The sequence below is a fragment of the Nothoprocta perdicaria genome, unplaced genomic scaffold (assembly GCF_003342845.1).
Source record: "Nothoprocta perdicaria isolate Ctin4 unplaced genomic scaffold, notPer1 scaffold_50, whole genome shotgun sequence".
In the NCBI taxonomy this organism is placed as follows: Eukaryota; Metazoa; Chordata; class Aves; order Tinamiformes; family Tinamidae; genus Nothoprocta; species Nothoprocta perdicaria.
The window spans coordinates 1,820,345-1,835,871 of NW_020455755.1; the positions used below are offsets into that span (position 1 = coordinate 1,820,345).

General features: G+C 38.2%; 1 protein-coding gene across 4 annotated transcripts in view; it reads left to right on the plus strand.

The window, feature by feature from the left end:
- The window catches only part of BCAS3 (BCAS3, microtubule associated cell migration factor), a 265,434-nt gene that overhangs the window by 3,509 nt on the left and 246,398 nt on the right, over nucleotides 1-15,527 (plus strand). For all 4 annotated transcript variants that reach the window (XM_026047802.1, XM_026047803.1, XM_026047804.1 and 1 more), the window contains exons 3-5: nucleotides 424-499; nucleotides 1,067-1,173; nucleotides 10,672-10,753. In XM_026047802.1, coding sequence (XP_025903587.1) covers nucleotides 424-499; nucleotides 1,067-1,173; nucleotides 10,672-10,753 — 265 coding nt within the window. The remainder of the gene's footprint in view (nucleotides 1-423; nucleotides 500-1,066; nucleotides 1,174-10,671; nucleotides 10,754-15,527) is intronic.

Below are 15,527 nucleotides of genomic sequence, written 5' to 3' on the forward strand. Positions count from 1 at the left end.
AAAAAAAAAAAAAAAAAAAAAAAAAAAAAAAAAAGTAAACATGCCTTGCCCAAGAGCCTCTTGCTCTTAAGGTAGTATGCAGCTGGTAAAGTTAAAGCCTGTGGAAGCCACTGCATGTTAGCTTCACTAGATTGATATAAACCATGTGACATTTCTAACCTGTTTGAGCATAGCTGTTGGTTTATGTCTTGTCACTTTGTAAGTGATGTTACACTTGCTGAATTTTATTTAGGATGATGCATGTTAGTTGTGAAAGCATCTGTTTTTGAAATAAAATCTCCCAAACTGAGACATAGCATGAAGATGCATCATCCCTCTTCACCGCCTTTCCCAAACCAGTGTTCATCTCTATGTTCTATGGAGGATCAAAAAAAAAAAAAAAAATTAAACTTTCTTCTTTCAACCCTTCTGCTTTTTATCCAGGCCTACAGTGGTACCCCACCAGCAGAAGAAAAGGAAAAAATAATTTGGGTCCGGTTTGAAAATGCAGATTTAAATGGTATGGCTTTGTTTTCTCTCTCTTATTAAGCTCTCAGGGAATAACTGGTCTTTTCTTCAGTACCTAGGAAATGGAACAAATGGGCAACTTCTTGCAACTTCCTCCACAGATTAACTGTGATTTAGGAAGGGGAAAGAGAGAATAAAAGGCAAATCCTGTTTGATCATACTGTGTTTGTAATTATAGTATTTTTGAACAATTATGTGTTTGGTCCTTTTGTCATTTTTTTTTCTATTTGGAAAGTTTGTCATGTTTTATTAATCACTACAGGTAGTTAAGACTAGAAAAGTTTCTCAGATATTTCAGGATAGCCCACAATGTAATGAAGAGCACTTTTCTCCATTTTCCATTTTAATGCTTTCTAGCCTCTCTGTGAAACTCTAATGAATGAATTGTGGGCCTAAAAGAAGTGTATTTTACCATTTCTAGTAGAGAAACTTAAGCCACTGAGTTTTGCCTTTAACAACAGAAACATGAATTGAGAAAACATTTTCTAGTTTAACCGACCCTAATCATAAGTTTTCATAACCTGTGGATCTGTGTTTTTGATATTCAAACCCAATATAGATACATCAAGGAATATGGAGTTTCATGAAATTCATAGCACTGGGAATGAGCCACCATTACTGCTCATGATTGGATACAGTGATGGAATGCAAGTCTGGAGCATACCGGTAAGTACAGGGTTAGCTTGTAGGCAAGACACRTTACCAAATACCAATTCTGGTTTGTTATACTGTTGCTGCTGTATTTTTTTTTTCCTATTAAAATCGAAGTGAATGAATTAAAATTCATCATCCATATCCATTGGTATGTATGTAATATGCTTATCACAAGGTCATTTGAGTGTGGGTCATACGCTTGAATTCACATACCTTCAAGTGATTCATGTACTTTTACAAGTGATTTCTATTAGTAAATGATCAGAGTGTAACTGGGAGCAGCATGGGTCATTATAATACAGCTAGAATCACAGAAAGAAGAAGAAATCTTTTTAAGCTCAGAAACAAATAAGGGTAGAAAAATATGAAAAGAATCTACTTACGCTAGAAATGTAAGTATGACAGTATTAATAGTATTTTACAATCACAGTGTTTGTCATGWACATGATTTGCAATTTTAATTTTATTAAAGTCTGTGTGTGCATATGGATTTGATTTTATGCTGTCATAGACACCCTGCATTTTGTGTTTCAGAATGTTTTATGAGCACATGGACTTAATTTGGGGAATTTCCCCAAAATTTCTTGAACTACAGAATAAAGTTTAATACAGTAGGTCATAAAATTCTTAACTTAAAAAATATAGTGCTCATAACACCTTGTCCTTCAAAATAATAGTGAGGATGGAGTTTTATTCTSTTCATAAAATACTTTGCCTTTTCAAAAATACGTATTTCTAAATGCATGTCTTAGAAATATGTATTATTCTATTGATATGTAAACATATGCCCTATGCAGCTAATTGTAGCTTAGAAAGTAGAATAGAAATTTTTCCTATTTTGCACACCACCTGGAGAGCTCTGCTAGGCATTGTCTAATTGAGTTTCGCTAGTGTTGGAGAACTTTTTGTGTACGTACCGTTAGTTGATGATGAGGAAAAATAAACTGTTGGTTTTGTGCTATTTTAATGACACAAAACATATATATGTATATTTAACCTCCTTATGCTGAAACAAATTTGAATACAAAGAAAAGTTTTACAGTATCATGTTAGTTTTATATTCCTATAGAAGGCAGTATTAACTTTGAAATGCTTCACTTTGTTCTTCAAAGTGTATTACAGAAAACAAACATTAGGTGTCACTAAGATATTGAGCTAAGAGAGAAAATATATCTGCAGCAATACCAAGAGTTACAGCACAAAGTGATCAATTATTTAAGATACTAGAAGTTGCACAAGTTTAAGCTAGAGCATTTTTACAAAAAAAAAAAAAAAAAAAAAAGCCAACACGTATTCTGATGACTTATTTGTTTTCGTCTGACTGAAAACGTGATATTTTTGAAGTGTGCATCGAGGTGCTTTGTGTTTATATGGTGTTTGGCCTGACCCCCTCCACGTTAAAAGATTTGTGATTTAAATAGCAGCAGGTGTATTTGTGTGGGGGCGTGTAACAGGTCTTTGCTCTGGAATAGGTGGGAGTTCTGTGCGTTTCTTCCGAGTGCCTGTGTCTGAAGGAAAGTGTGCCTGAGGATGAGCTGTCTGTATCAGTGCCTGTGAGAATGGGTCTTATGTATAAGGAAAGCAAGAATGGAAGAAGAATATTTTAGTTCTTTGCTACAGGAGCAAATTGCCTCAGTGTAAATTGACTGCGTTAAATTTATTTAGTTGGGTTTTTGTGTGTGTGTGTGTGGCGGGGGATGTTTTTTATATGCTTCTTTTTTTTAGTATAAGGCAGACAGATTATTAATTTTTTTCCCTAGGGGTTAGTGATGCTTCTTAACTTCTGTTTTTTCCACTGTGTTTCAATATTTTAGTAAAAATAAGAAAAAATGAAATCAGACAATTTCTCTTCATGTTCTCTTCATGTTCTTCATGCTCAGTTCTGTGAGGGCATTTTTGATGTGTGAAAAATGCCCAGTACGAAGGAAGGAAATGCCAACTGTTGCACCATCCATCTTGAGAATGCCAACTGCAGAGCTATTGCATCCCTCTGTCAGCTTCTCTTTCATATATCCTGTGAAATCGAGGACCTCATCCAAAAGGGTGTTGCTTCACGCTATGCGATAGTGCAGTTCGTGTGTGTTAACAAGATTTCATTGTTGGAAGAATTCCTTTGTTAGTAATACCATCTTAGATAAAATTTCAGATTGATAGTCTTTCTTGAAAATATCTTTCCAGAGCAAGATCTGTATATCTAACAAATTAGGAGACAACATAGCTGTCGTGGGTTTTTTTTCCACCCTTTTGTTTCTGCATCTCATTTTTTTGCTTACTTAGATTAATATAAAATGTAGTGAGTTTGTCACTGACTTTATTTTTAAAATTTATTTGATAACTTTTTTTTTTGGTATTATGCAAACCTTATTCCTTCTTGATTTTCTTGAGAGTTTAGGTTAGAATCGTGTAACATTACTCCAGTTACTAAGAAAATGGATCTGGAGTTTAGAAAACTTTCAATGTGAGAAAGTAACAATATGATATTTATGTGAAAATCTACTCAGTAAGGCTATTATCTGCAGCATTGTGCTTTTTATTCATACAATTGAAGYTCTATTCAGCACTTAATAAAATAATGTGTTGCAGGCAGCCCAGTTTGTGTCTGAGTGATTATGAAGTGTTTATGACAGCTTCTAAGCTGACACTCTCCGTAATGGTGTTACATTGACTTCTAAACACCTTTGCAATCTGCCTCCAGGAGTGTGTGTCTCGCTGCAGTCTGAGTGGTTTCACATTAACATCTCCTTGGAGTAAGATCTTTGACTACAGAAGTGTTACTTGCAAATGGAAGATACCATTAGAGCTGCTTCAAAGGGCTGAAATAATGTTTGGACTGCTGGGTGCTGGAGCAATGGCCGGGGTTTTGAAGTGCAGTGTCTAAATCTGTATTGCATAAGAAGCGGAAGGTGTCCATCCAAACGACTGCTCTTTGATCTGTGTTTTGAAATGGGGGTGGGAAGGTTAAAAGTGTTCTTAAAATGTGCCCCACTAAGTGGGGAGAAATCTGGGAATATACGAAAGTATGAACTAAAAGTTCCTATTTGATAATTGTGCAATGTAATTTTATGTTTTGTTTGGAATTTGTTTTTCCCTTGCTCCTAGGCTCATGTTTCAAACACAGTTGGARCTGGTTTCTGCCTAATGTGGTTTCCAAATATCTGTTCTGGATGTTCCTGTTCACAGAAATGCATGTTGGCTGGTTTTGTGGCTAATAATTTCTAATTCTGAATCTTCCAGGACACAAGGAAAAAAGTTGTATTAATTGTTCATGCTTCAATTCACAAAAAGAACTATCAAGCTTAAGTTTAGTCAAGTAGGAACTAGCAGAGGGAACTCTTAGCAAGCTCAACTGTATATTTAATTAAAAAAATAACCTATAAAGGTTGTGGTTTGGTGGCGCTACAGATGGATGGGGTGCGCCAGCCCCTATGTTGSGTGACTTGTGGTAGAGAGACCTCTGGAATGGGATGGACAAGGGTGGCATCCCACCCTGCTGTTCTTTCTCTGTCAGAACTTGAAATTATTTAAATACTGGTAGCAATAACACTTTTTTAATTTAGTAGAACTGCATTTGCACAGCAGATGGTGTGTGGATGTGTAGAATGTATAGGTTTATGTGTAATAGCAGGTCAGACATGCCAGGTCCATTTTTGCCTCCACTGCTGTTCATGGAAAGCCGTCTTTGCTGGGGTCTCAGTATAGCCTTAGTCCCTTTGCGATTCTCTCCCTTTCTAGAGCTGGGAAAAGGATTTGTTGTTTATCAAATAGGAGCTGAAATCCTCGCTCTGTCCAGAGCTCCTGATATAGGATGCCACTGCTGAGGAAAATGTAGAAATGACCTGACCTTGTAACCCTGAAGAACATGTATGACTTTGAAAAACATGTATGAAAATATTTTTTTCAAGTTTCTTTTCTATATATGGCAGAGACTGGAGGTATGCAAGAAACTGTTGTATTTTCACACTCATCAAGTGACCATGTAAATCTGTTGGAGGTGTCTAGTTTATACTGTGTCCTGTAGGAGTAGCAGAAGGGGAAAAAAAACCAAAAACATGCAGAATATTTGGCAGGCTGTAGTAAGAGGTATCAGCAGACTCTGAAGGAACTCTGTGTAGCTGCCCTTGGATGAGAATAAAGCAAAATACAGAACCTTGAGGGGTGTTTGTACTGCTTTGATATAGTCCACTTCATTTATATTTTGTATAGTAATAGTTAAAATGAATGCAGAAATATCCTCAGATTTTATAGGTAGCTTGTGGGCCGGACATGAAAAAKCTTCAAGGTATACTAACAAGTAAAATGATAACATTGAAGAAATTAAGCAAAAACATTACTAAGTTTTTTTTTCTCCAATTTGTTTTGTCATAATTTTCAGCCACCAGAGTGGACTTTTCTGACATTGAGAATTTAAATTCTTAGTAATTCTAATTAGTAATTCTAGGTAATTAGGGAAGGTTTCTTTGAATGGAAAAGACTACTTGAATTTCTAAACAAATCTGGGAAATTGTCCTTTGGCCGAAGAGCCCTTCTCACTCTTGCAGTAGTGAGAAGACTGCTGGTAGCCTTTAACCTGTGGGATTATCTCAAATAGTATTTTGTAGTGGTATCTGCTATTTTGGTTCTTCACGGATGCCTGTTGCTATATCTAAAATATATATCCAGAGTTGAAACAACTCTTATCTAATCATTACTGTKTTGTGACTTCAAAAAAGTGTAACTTTTTTAAATACAGCAAGAGGTTGTGTTCCTGCAGTGGCACTGTGGTTAAGCACACTGTTGGAAGACTTTGTCGTTTGGTGTACACTTGACTTTCTTTTTCCCCTTCCCACCATGTGAAAACCATTTTCTATGGTTGGAAACTATTAGTTATCCTTAGCATGAACAAAACTTTCTTTGTTCTGTTTTCTTTATGGGCGTAAACTGGTACTCTCCAAACAATAAAGCTCTGTCATCAAAAATTAAATGGCGCTGCAACTTGCTGGCGTGTGGCACTTGAAGAGCAGCCCCAGGGGCGAGGCAGAGGAGCGCGATCTCCTTCCTCTCCGCGGCCGTCCCGCGCCGGGGGCACCGGGGCCGCCGCTCGCCGCGCTGCGGAGGTCCGGCCTGCRCCGCCGGGCCAGCTTGGAGCCGTCATTTTGCATCCGCTCGCTCACACAGCGAGGACCTGAAGCTGCTTTTACAGCTTAATATCCAATTCTTGAAACCTGTTTGGAAATTTTCTTGGCTTGCGGAATGGGAAAGAGAAACTTTTAAGAGCTCTGAAAGCTGCCACAGGGACTTGCTACTTAGCTGGATCTGATCCAAAATGGCAGCCACAGCCTCCTTTCTTCACAGGTGCTTTTTGAAGAATTTAAAGCTCTGTCTTGACTTTGTGAAGTCTATTTATATTTTGTCTCTGCTTACGAGACAGGATAGCTCAAGGGACTGGTAATGGGCTGTGGAGCCTTTCCCTGAATACTCGCCAGGCTGCATCTCGCCCAAGCTGGCACTGGCCGAGCTGTTGGCCAGTTAGTGCTGGGCTTTGGCTTCTGGTAAAAGTCGTTATTTGTCCAGCTTTAATTCCAGCAGAATAAGCGTATTATTTGCGGAATAGATTGACTCCCTTTGTCGTCTCAAGAACCAGATAAGGCCTGATCTGGCAGGAGGCTCAGGCTATAACCTGCCCACCCTGAAGATGGTGCTTTTGGTCGAAATTGATGCACGTGACCTCAGCAGTGCTTGTGTTTTATATAGCTGGAGAAAGGCTCTTAGCATCTAGGACACTTAATTCAGGATTTTAAAAGACTGCAAATAATAGAAGTTTCTGCTGATGGTAAGACTTTAAAAAGTTAATTCCAAATCAAGGAAGGCCTCATTCTGAAGTCAGTGTTGTGGAAACCAAGATCTTGCTGATTTTTTTTTTTTTTTTTTTTTGACATGGAGCAAAGCTTTGTGCCATTTACTGTTGCGTTTTTCTGTAGAACAGTTGAGGATAGGTGATTCAAGAAAATCACGAGTGTATTGACCTACCTGTGACGTGCCCATATGTAGTGGCATTGAAATCTGATCCATGTAGTTAGTAACATCATGTCAGGTTTTCTTTTTCTTGGTTTTGCTCTTTAGAATGAGACTTCAGTGACTAATTAGGTTAGGTGGCATCTTTTTTTCCATTACAAAATCAATACTGGGTGCATCTTAAAATTTGCAAAATGTAATCTGCTAAGTGAACTGTAWGAATGGATGAATTTCTGAAGAATTATTTGCTTTTTTTTCCCCCCACCTTTGTTTATTTTTAGCTCTACACAGTTTGCAGTTTCCTAGAGAAAAGAAAATCCTCTTTAAACTAAGAGGAAAAGGACATGTTACATCTTGAAACAAAGTGGAGAGCGAACCACTTTTAATCTCGGCTTTGTCACTGTCTGACCTTATGGCCTTCATTAATCCATTTAACCTTTCTTTGGCTGTGGCTTCCCCCCCAGTGGTAAAATGGTTACTTTTCAAGGGATGAGGATTAATTAGTAAAACATGAAAGCATTATATCTATGARAAGAGTTAGGCTAGGATTTGTGTTAGGTGCTAAAGTACAAATAAATGTAACTTTGTCTTTGGAAATCTTTGGGTCTTTCTTTAAAAATCTGAGCTCTAAGCTGAGATCTTGGCATCACTAGGTCTTGGCAGCCCAAGCTGAATAAATATGCTTTCTGAAGTGTAGTATTTTTAGGAGCAGAAACTTGGTTAGTAGATTTGGCCTTCTTAGTATATTTTACTGTTGGGATTCTTACTTTATTTGAAGTAGTTTGGAGTCYGAGCCCTTGTGCTGGCATGCTCAAAAAGGAGGAGGAGGTGGTTGAATTGGGTTGGATTATTCTATGTGAATCACTTCTTCCATACTTTTGTTATGCTAGTTCTTTTTGTTTTCATAGCCATTGRTGTGCATAAACATGTATGAAACAGTATTTTCATGATTTTAGGGGGAAAAATTCTTTAATTGCCAACAATAAGTTTCAAAGCCTTATTTTTCTTTTTCTCCATTTCTTTCTTCCTTCTTTTATAGAGCTGCTGTGTTCCCATGTACAGAAAACCTACGGTTGACTAAATCTGTTTTCATCTTATTCCTCTCTTTAATTTCTCTTGTCACTCATCGCGTTCTTTTTAACCACTCGACTTTTGTCCAAACTGCCTTTTCTGAATGCAGATATCTTTGATCTAGGTGCACTTTATTTTATTTTATTTTTTCTCCCAAACTGCATCCTGAACTCAGGACCTATTAATAATAATCAGCCAACCTCCCCCAAGTGGGTTTCTGATCATCATTCTTGAGTCTGGTATAAATGTGGTCAGGAAGCTCTTCAGAGCAGAGGCCCGTTGCTGTCCCAGAGGAGGGATTAAGCTCATTTTACAAAAGCTGGAATACTGTAACACTGTGATATTTGGAAAGGGCTACTAGGTGGAAGAGTAGAAGCTGTGATGCCTGGCACACCTGCCTAGCAAAACAAGAACAGCATAGAATAAAGGGTCAGATTGCATATTGATTACAGTTTTAGAAYTTTTGGATTAGGAATAATTCTGATAGCAGCATTGGCATTAATGCTGATAAACACCACTGAGGGGCTGTGAGCTGTCTGCCCAAATTGGGAAAGTGACTAAGAATGGTGTTTCCATAAATTTTCTTCACGTAGCTTGAAGTTTATGCTAGACTCAATAAGGAAAAAAAAAGCAGTTAGCAACATCCTGTGTTTTCTGGCTGTTAACAGAATGATGGACTAGCCCTGTAGTAAAGAGTGTTTCTCAAATATTCTTGTTAAAAACTTGTGCCTTAATGGAGTAAGTTTTATTCTGCTTTTGTTKTCTACAGCAGTGATAGTAAATAATGAGGCTTAGAGCTGAGACTGGAGGTAAGCTAAGAGTCTAAATTCCCTGCTCCTCATTTGTCCAACAGCAGTAGTATTTAAAATTTTCAAATCTGTGGGTGAAAGTGGAGAAAGAAATGGGAACAACTGTAAAATGACATTTCAGAAAGTCAACTTAGGTTTTTTGACTTATGGGCTCATAAGAGCCTTGTTTCAAATAGTGTTCATTTCTGATACTGTAATCTTTATGCCAACACCTTGATAACATTTTTAGCCTCGTTATATCTGTTTTAAATTGAAGCCCATTTTCAAATAGCCAACATAACCTTTGCTGTTTTGTTGAAGCTTGACGTTCCGTATCAGATCCATTACCAGGCAGTTATGAAAATGCCTTCTGACCGAGCATTTACAGGAAGTCTGGAAATTCTTCCTAAATGCTTCTCATTTGGTCTTTTCAAGATTTCCATTATTGACAGCCTTAATTAGCTTGACCCCACCCTCCCACTTTGAAACATAACTCACACCTGGAGAATATAGAGTGTGCTAATACATCAGAGTCTCTGTTTTCCTTTAAAGCCAATGGTTGCTACTCTTAATCACTGCCTGGTGAGCCTTTTCTCAAGACATAGGCTGCATAGTACATGTGTGTGTGTCCCAGGTCCTTAAGTATTTGTTAGATTTTTATCAGCAGTCAGCTGCAAGGCTCGTTTCTTCTAAAATGTGTGAATACATTAATTGTAGTCTAGCATCTCATTCCTACACGTCTAAGCTATGCACTGAGAGGTAGATCATCTCTGTTGCTRTAATTGGTATTATTCAAGACGTATGCCTCCGTATTTTGAGGAAAATGGAGCTAGCTGKCTTGAAAGCTTCCCTACCCAAGCATGCTTGCCATGGTTTTTCATATGAAACATTCCACATACTGTTGCATTTTGATTTAAGTTGGCTGATCTTGTATGGAAATTAAGGGAGTGGGGAGAATATTAACTCTTGGTTATTTCTGATGTGCTCTGTGTTGCTGCTTAGCTGAGTCTGTCCCTGCCACTAGGTGGAAAACCCAACAAATGGGGTTTCTATATTAAAAGGAAGCTAAGAAACTTGAATAATGCAGCCCAATACGCTACTGTGGGATGYCTTGTTCTAGAAATAACGTCATTGATCTAGGACATTTTGTATGTAGTTAATTTCCTGTTAATGCATTACAGATTGAATGATTTTGGGAATTTGTTTCTTTACTAGATTGACTTTTTTAAAGGCACCTAGTCAAGTTTGTAAGTGTAAAAACATCATTTTTAGCATATCTCTTTCATTGGAGGCTTGCCTGTTGAGAGAAAAGGAACCTGAGAATGCTTCTAAASTATACCTCTGCCTAAAGCTGTGAGATTGAGAATTGCACTGTTCTCTGTGTATTATTGGTTCCATTCAGTGCTTGCCTTGTAAAGAGTCTCACCTGCTGTGCACAACAGCAACTGCCAGAATAAAACTGCAGGTTTCTTGTGAGTAAGCARCTCTTAGTGGGGGAACCAATTTATTGTTCTGTGCAATTGTGCATCCTCTTCTATCCAGAAGTTGGCTTTTCTCAATCCTTTGTGTGCTTCGCTATGGATCAGTACTTTTTTCTAGGAGTTATTATATGCTGCTATTATTTTTTACATTATCTGCTCATAATCCATATGTTTTGCAGATTAGTGGTGAAGCGCAGGAGCTCTTTTCCATGCGCCATGGTCCAGTTCGAGCTGCACGAATCTTACCAGCTCCACAAATTAGTAAGTATAGATTTGTATKGTGCAAAGCTATGCTTAACTCTTTCTTTACAGATGTTTGTGCAAATTTTTGTTGTAACCTGTTCTGTCACCTTGACTAAATTACCACTTCATAGTAGCTTTTTACAAGAATTACTTGTTTCTTTTCTGCTCCGTACGCCAATGCTTCTTCCATTTTCATCTTAAGCTTGTGGCTGCCTTTGTAGTGGCGTAGGTAAATACATCCATGCTGAGTAATCAGTACATCCTTGTTAACATTTCAATTGGAAATGTTTATTGTTAATGTTTATAGCTATAAAACACTCCTAAGAGGTGTTTCTGCCSATTGTTCCTAACAGAAGATTTTTAATAAAATTTCTTTTTTTTCCCCCCCGGATAGTCATATCCAGACTATTTACTCTTCTCTGTCATTAAATAATGTGTTTTTTGTGTTTCACTCTCCCCGCCAGATGAAAAATGGAGAATTAAATCTAAGTGGCTGTGAAGGAAGTTAATTGAAGTATCTGCAAACTGTATTTCTTCTGATGTGTAATAAGTTACACTGCTTAGGAACTTTTTCCTAAAGTGGTTATCCGCTTTTTCAAAATTGATTATATTGAGCATTTGACAATGATAGCTGTTACATTAGAAAACTATTCAAATTAGGTCATATTAAATCGTCAAACCTTTTAAAAACATGTTTTGGTCTCTCTTCACACGGCTTGGTTTAAATAAAACTTCGATTAAAAGTACATGGATGTATCATTGACCAGTATCTGGAATCAGATAAAAGTAAAGCTGTAATAAGACGCCTCAGATAACTAACACATGAGCTTTAATGATTCTGAGCAAAATAAAAGGAATTTGTAAAGGAGAAGCTGATTACCATCAGTAGGCTCAAACGTTATTTTACTGCAAAGCTGTACAAAGGGAATTGTTGAAAGTGGGACTCCCGGTGGATGGATTTGGCACGTTCCTAGAAGCTGATCTTAGTTTGTGATAAGAAGCTCATTCCCAGGTGTGAAAGGAAAGCTTATGGTTTTAACTTGGTGACTTTACAGCAGTAGAACTTAATAGTTTGTCAACTATTTTGCTAAAATACTGTGGCCCTTTGATGTTAGATTCTCCGCTGCATCATGTTCTTCATAGCATAATAAAGCATTGTTTAATAAGAGTTATTTCATGCAGGCTTATAGCAAAGGAGCCCTTCTCGATCTGATTTAGCAGGTTAAGCGCTCCCAGGAACAGGACGGTGGTGCGAGACCTGGAGCTGGCCTTGCACGCTGCCAGTGCAGATCCAACAAGTTTATTAGTGCAGGCTCTGTGCCATGCTGGAGCAGTTAAATGCCTTTTGGTGCTGGTCTGGCCTGGCAGCCACACTGCTATGTTCATGCTGGGTTCTGTCTGAGCTAATAAACCAGGCAAGACCTGACCTGGCCCAGCAGAGCACTGCTTTGATGTCTCTGTGGCACAGTTAAGCTGCAGCCTAGATAAAACGTCCATAAATAGAGAGATGCCTGTAAATAACCCCCTAAAACCTATGTATTTGCTATCCTCTGTGAACCTGCTGTATTCCACTCACAAAATATAGGATCAGAAATGGAGAGAAACGTAGGTAGTAAGAAGCAGAAGAAAGTTGTGGCGGAGAACTAATGCCTTCTGGTTTGCTATCAGCTCTAATACAAAATGACCTCCTGATAGAGAGGTTTGAAGGCAGGAGGCCACTGTTGAAAACTTCTGACTCTAATTTCCCTGAGAATTACCCCTGAGGTGCCTAAAAAGTAAGTAATTGTGCATAGGAGTTTTTACAGTCARTCTCTCCCATAGCTGTACAGTAATATTCTGCAGGTGACTTATGCATCTCCTCTACCATAGCTGGAATACATTGCCCTTCTTGAGGTAGCAGGGGCACAAATGATAGAAAAAATGGACATTTGGCAAGTCAGCTGCAAATGAAAATAACTTTTGGTCACTGATTCATGGTAAACMGGCATTCCTTTGACTCTGCACAGACAGTAAAGCTCATGTTACTAGTTATTTTAGTAATTCCTGTTACTCCACTCCTAGTTGAATAGAAATTTAGCTGCAGTTGAATGGAAGCTATGAAATATCGTATGAAACTGTACCTGATAGTTGTAAGCTGTGTGTACAGTGCGTCTCAGGTGCTTCTCGCACTGTCATAGAGAAAAATAGCCAGGAGTGCCTTTCCCTTTTGGCCCTTTAAGCTAAAATACATCGTAGGTTTCTTCTGCTGTTGTGATTGCATCAGAACATAAGCAGCTCATTTCCCTGGCTGGAAGAAAAGAACCTTTAACTGAAATGTAAACAAACAGTCATCTACTTTAAAAATCAGATATTTTTCTTTAAATGACTCCTGAAATAAGTTTAACTTCTGATCTCAATTAAATATTTGCTGTCCTTACAGTGGATTGTTACTTGGATAATTCTCTACAATTTGGAATATAAGTGGCTTTCTTGGAGCTTGAAATTTTACCATATGACAGACTTTATGTCTAAAGGAAGCAGATAAAATTGCATATCTGATACTCAGAATAGGAGAACATCCCTATCGATGCTGTCAGTCCTCGGGAAAGAAAAACAAGCCTCCACAACCCAAGCCTCGGCATTTTGTGCGCAACATGCTGCATTATCAGCTGAGCCATCTGGTTGGCACAGCTTCCTAACGCGCCAAGCTCTCCACTTTCCAATCTGTGTGCTGTGATTGGATTTAGTACTTATTTTATGAGCATACAGGTGCCTGGTTTGCAGGGTTCTGGATTTCCCTGTGTGTTCAGATACATCAGGAATAAAAAGATGATGTGCAATATTTAAAATGGGTTCTTATCATCACAGTTTCTCTAGATGAACCTGAATCCCATCATTTTCCTTTTCAGTGATTGCAATTCTACTTGTCCACTGAAATGATCATTCTCTAAATTTTGAAAAGTAAAAATGATGTGACTGCATCTATTCTATAGCCCAGCAGGAACCGCTGGCTCTTGGCAGAATTTTTGTTTATCCATTGGCGTGTTGCTTTTATGGACTAAAAGCTGAAGGCTAAAATGAACCTGAAAAGCTATAATTAAATGGGATACAGAGCAGTTTTCTTTCTGAAATCTTACAAGAGACAAAAGTTGAAGTTCTTTGCAGTTTTATCTCTGTGCTCTTTTTCTTATATCTTTGATTTTGGTMAAGTATGAACCACAAAAGCTGACTCAACTGCATTTGCAGGTATGCTTAAGAGCTGTAATATTTAGGTTGCTTCCTAAAGGCAGGCAGATGGGAGGTTTGTATGTGTTCAGCCACTTGGGTGGTTTAGCGGTTTTGGACCCTCAAAGCTGAACTAATTGCATAGTGTGTGTAGCAGAGAAGTTAGCCCTACAAGCTGAGCAAGCAGTAGCAGTTGAGCTAGATCTGGCTTGGGGTCAGTGGATGGTGCAGGTGTGCATCTAAATTTTGGTGTTTGATAACTGTTGTGTGGGTGGGTATGGTATAATGAAGGTTAACATGTGTGGATTGCAGAAATTACAGAACTCAAGTGTAGCAAGGAGGCCTGTGATAGATGTTCTAGGGAGGGATTTCAGAGTACACCATCTTAAAATGCTGGTTTCGTTGAGGAGATGTGGACCTACCTACGTGCTGACTTTTCAGTGCTCGCCAGATCATATCAATATTTTAGACCAGTAGACTTCAAACTTCCACCATGTCTTTATGTTTTTCAAACAAGATCAAATCAAAATACAATATTTTCTTTCCTCAATGTGTGACTCTTAAAACCACTGATCAACAGCAGATGTTTTACAATCTTTCCCATTTTCCTATAGAAGCTACTTTGTTAACTAAGAATAAAATTACTGTGTTCTGAGAAAGAAAACGGCTTTCTGTAAACGTGCACGGCTGTTTCTCTTTGACCAGAGATCTGTGATGTTTACACTGAATTTGAAACCACTGCCAAGTATAAGGACTTCTTGTAGGAGGCTGCTAGAAGTGATTCAGTCCTGTATTATTGCATTGCTCATTAAAATCAAAGCCAGTTACTTCAATGTCTATTAAAAAAAAAAAAATGCTTTTTAAAGGCTTCCTCCAGCAAATACATCTTCTTATAGTTTCTGTATCTGCCTAGGGTCCATCCTGGCCTCCTCAACCCTTAGAATTTCCAGAGCTCTTTTGAACTTGTTTGTTTGTATGTATTTTCTCCAAATACTTGTGCACCTTGCAGTCGGGAGCTCAGAGATCTGCTCTCCAGCACCTGTTGTGTCCTCCTGACTCTTGTAGTTGCTTCTTGTGGTTTCGCTTTCTTACTGCCTCAGAAAAGGAAAAGGGCAGAGGAGGCAGCAGAAACTGGGATTATACTGGAGTTGAAGCAGCTTTTAGGCTGATAACTTTGGGGGGGGGGGTGAAGGAAACTGGTATGATGTTGCATGCATTAGAGAGGAGCTTTGATATTTGAAATGTCTGGGTGATGCTAGGAGATAAGTAAGATAGAATAATGCAATGCTGATGGGCTAGAACATTAATCCTAAAGGAGCACACGAAGGTCTGGGATGAGGAGAGCAGTCACAGCTTCACTGGTCAGGAATGATACTGAGTAATGTGGTTAGAGCTTATCTGTGCAGGAAATAGAGCATTTATAGATACTAGCCTGAAGCTGAGGAAAGAATTCACACACTATTTTTAGGGCTGAGTCAAAGCTCTTCATTTCTGTTTCAAGTAGCAAGTATTCTCTCTTTTTTTTTTTTTTTTTTTTTTTTGCACTTCCATTCAATAGCAAATGCCTAACAGTGCAGATACAAAATGT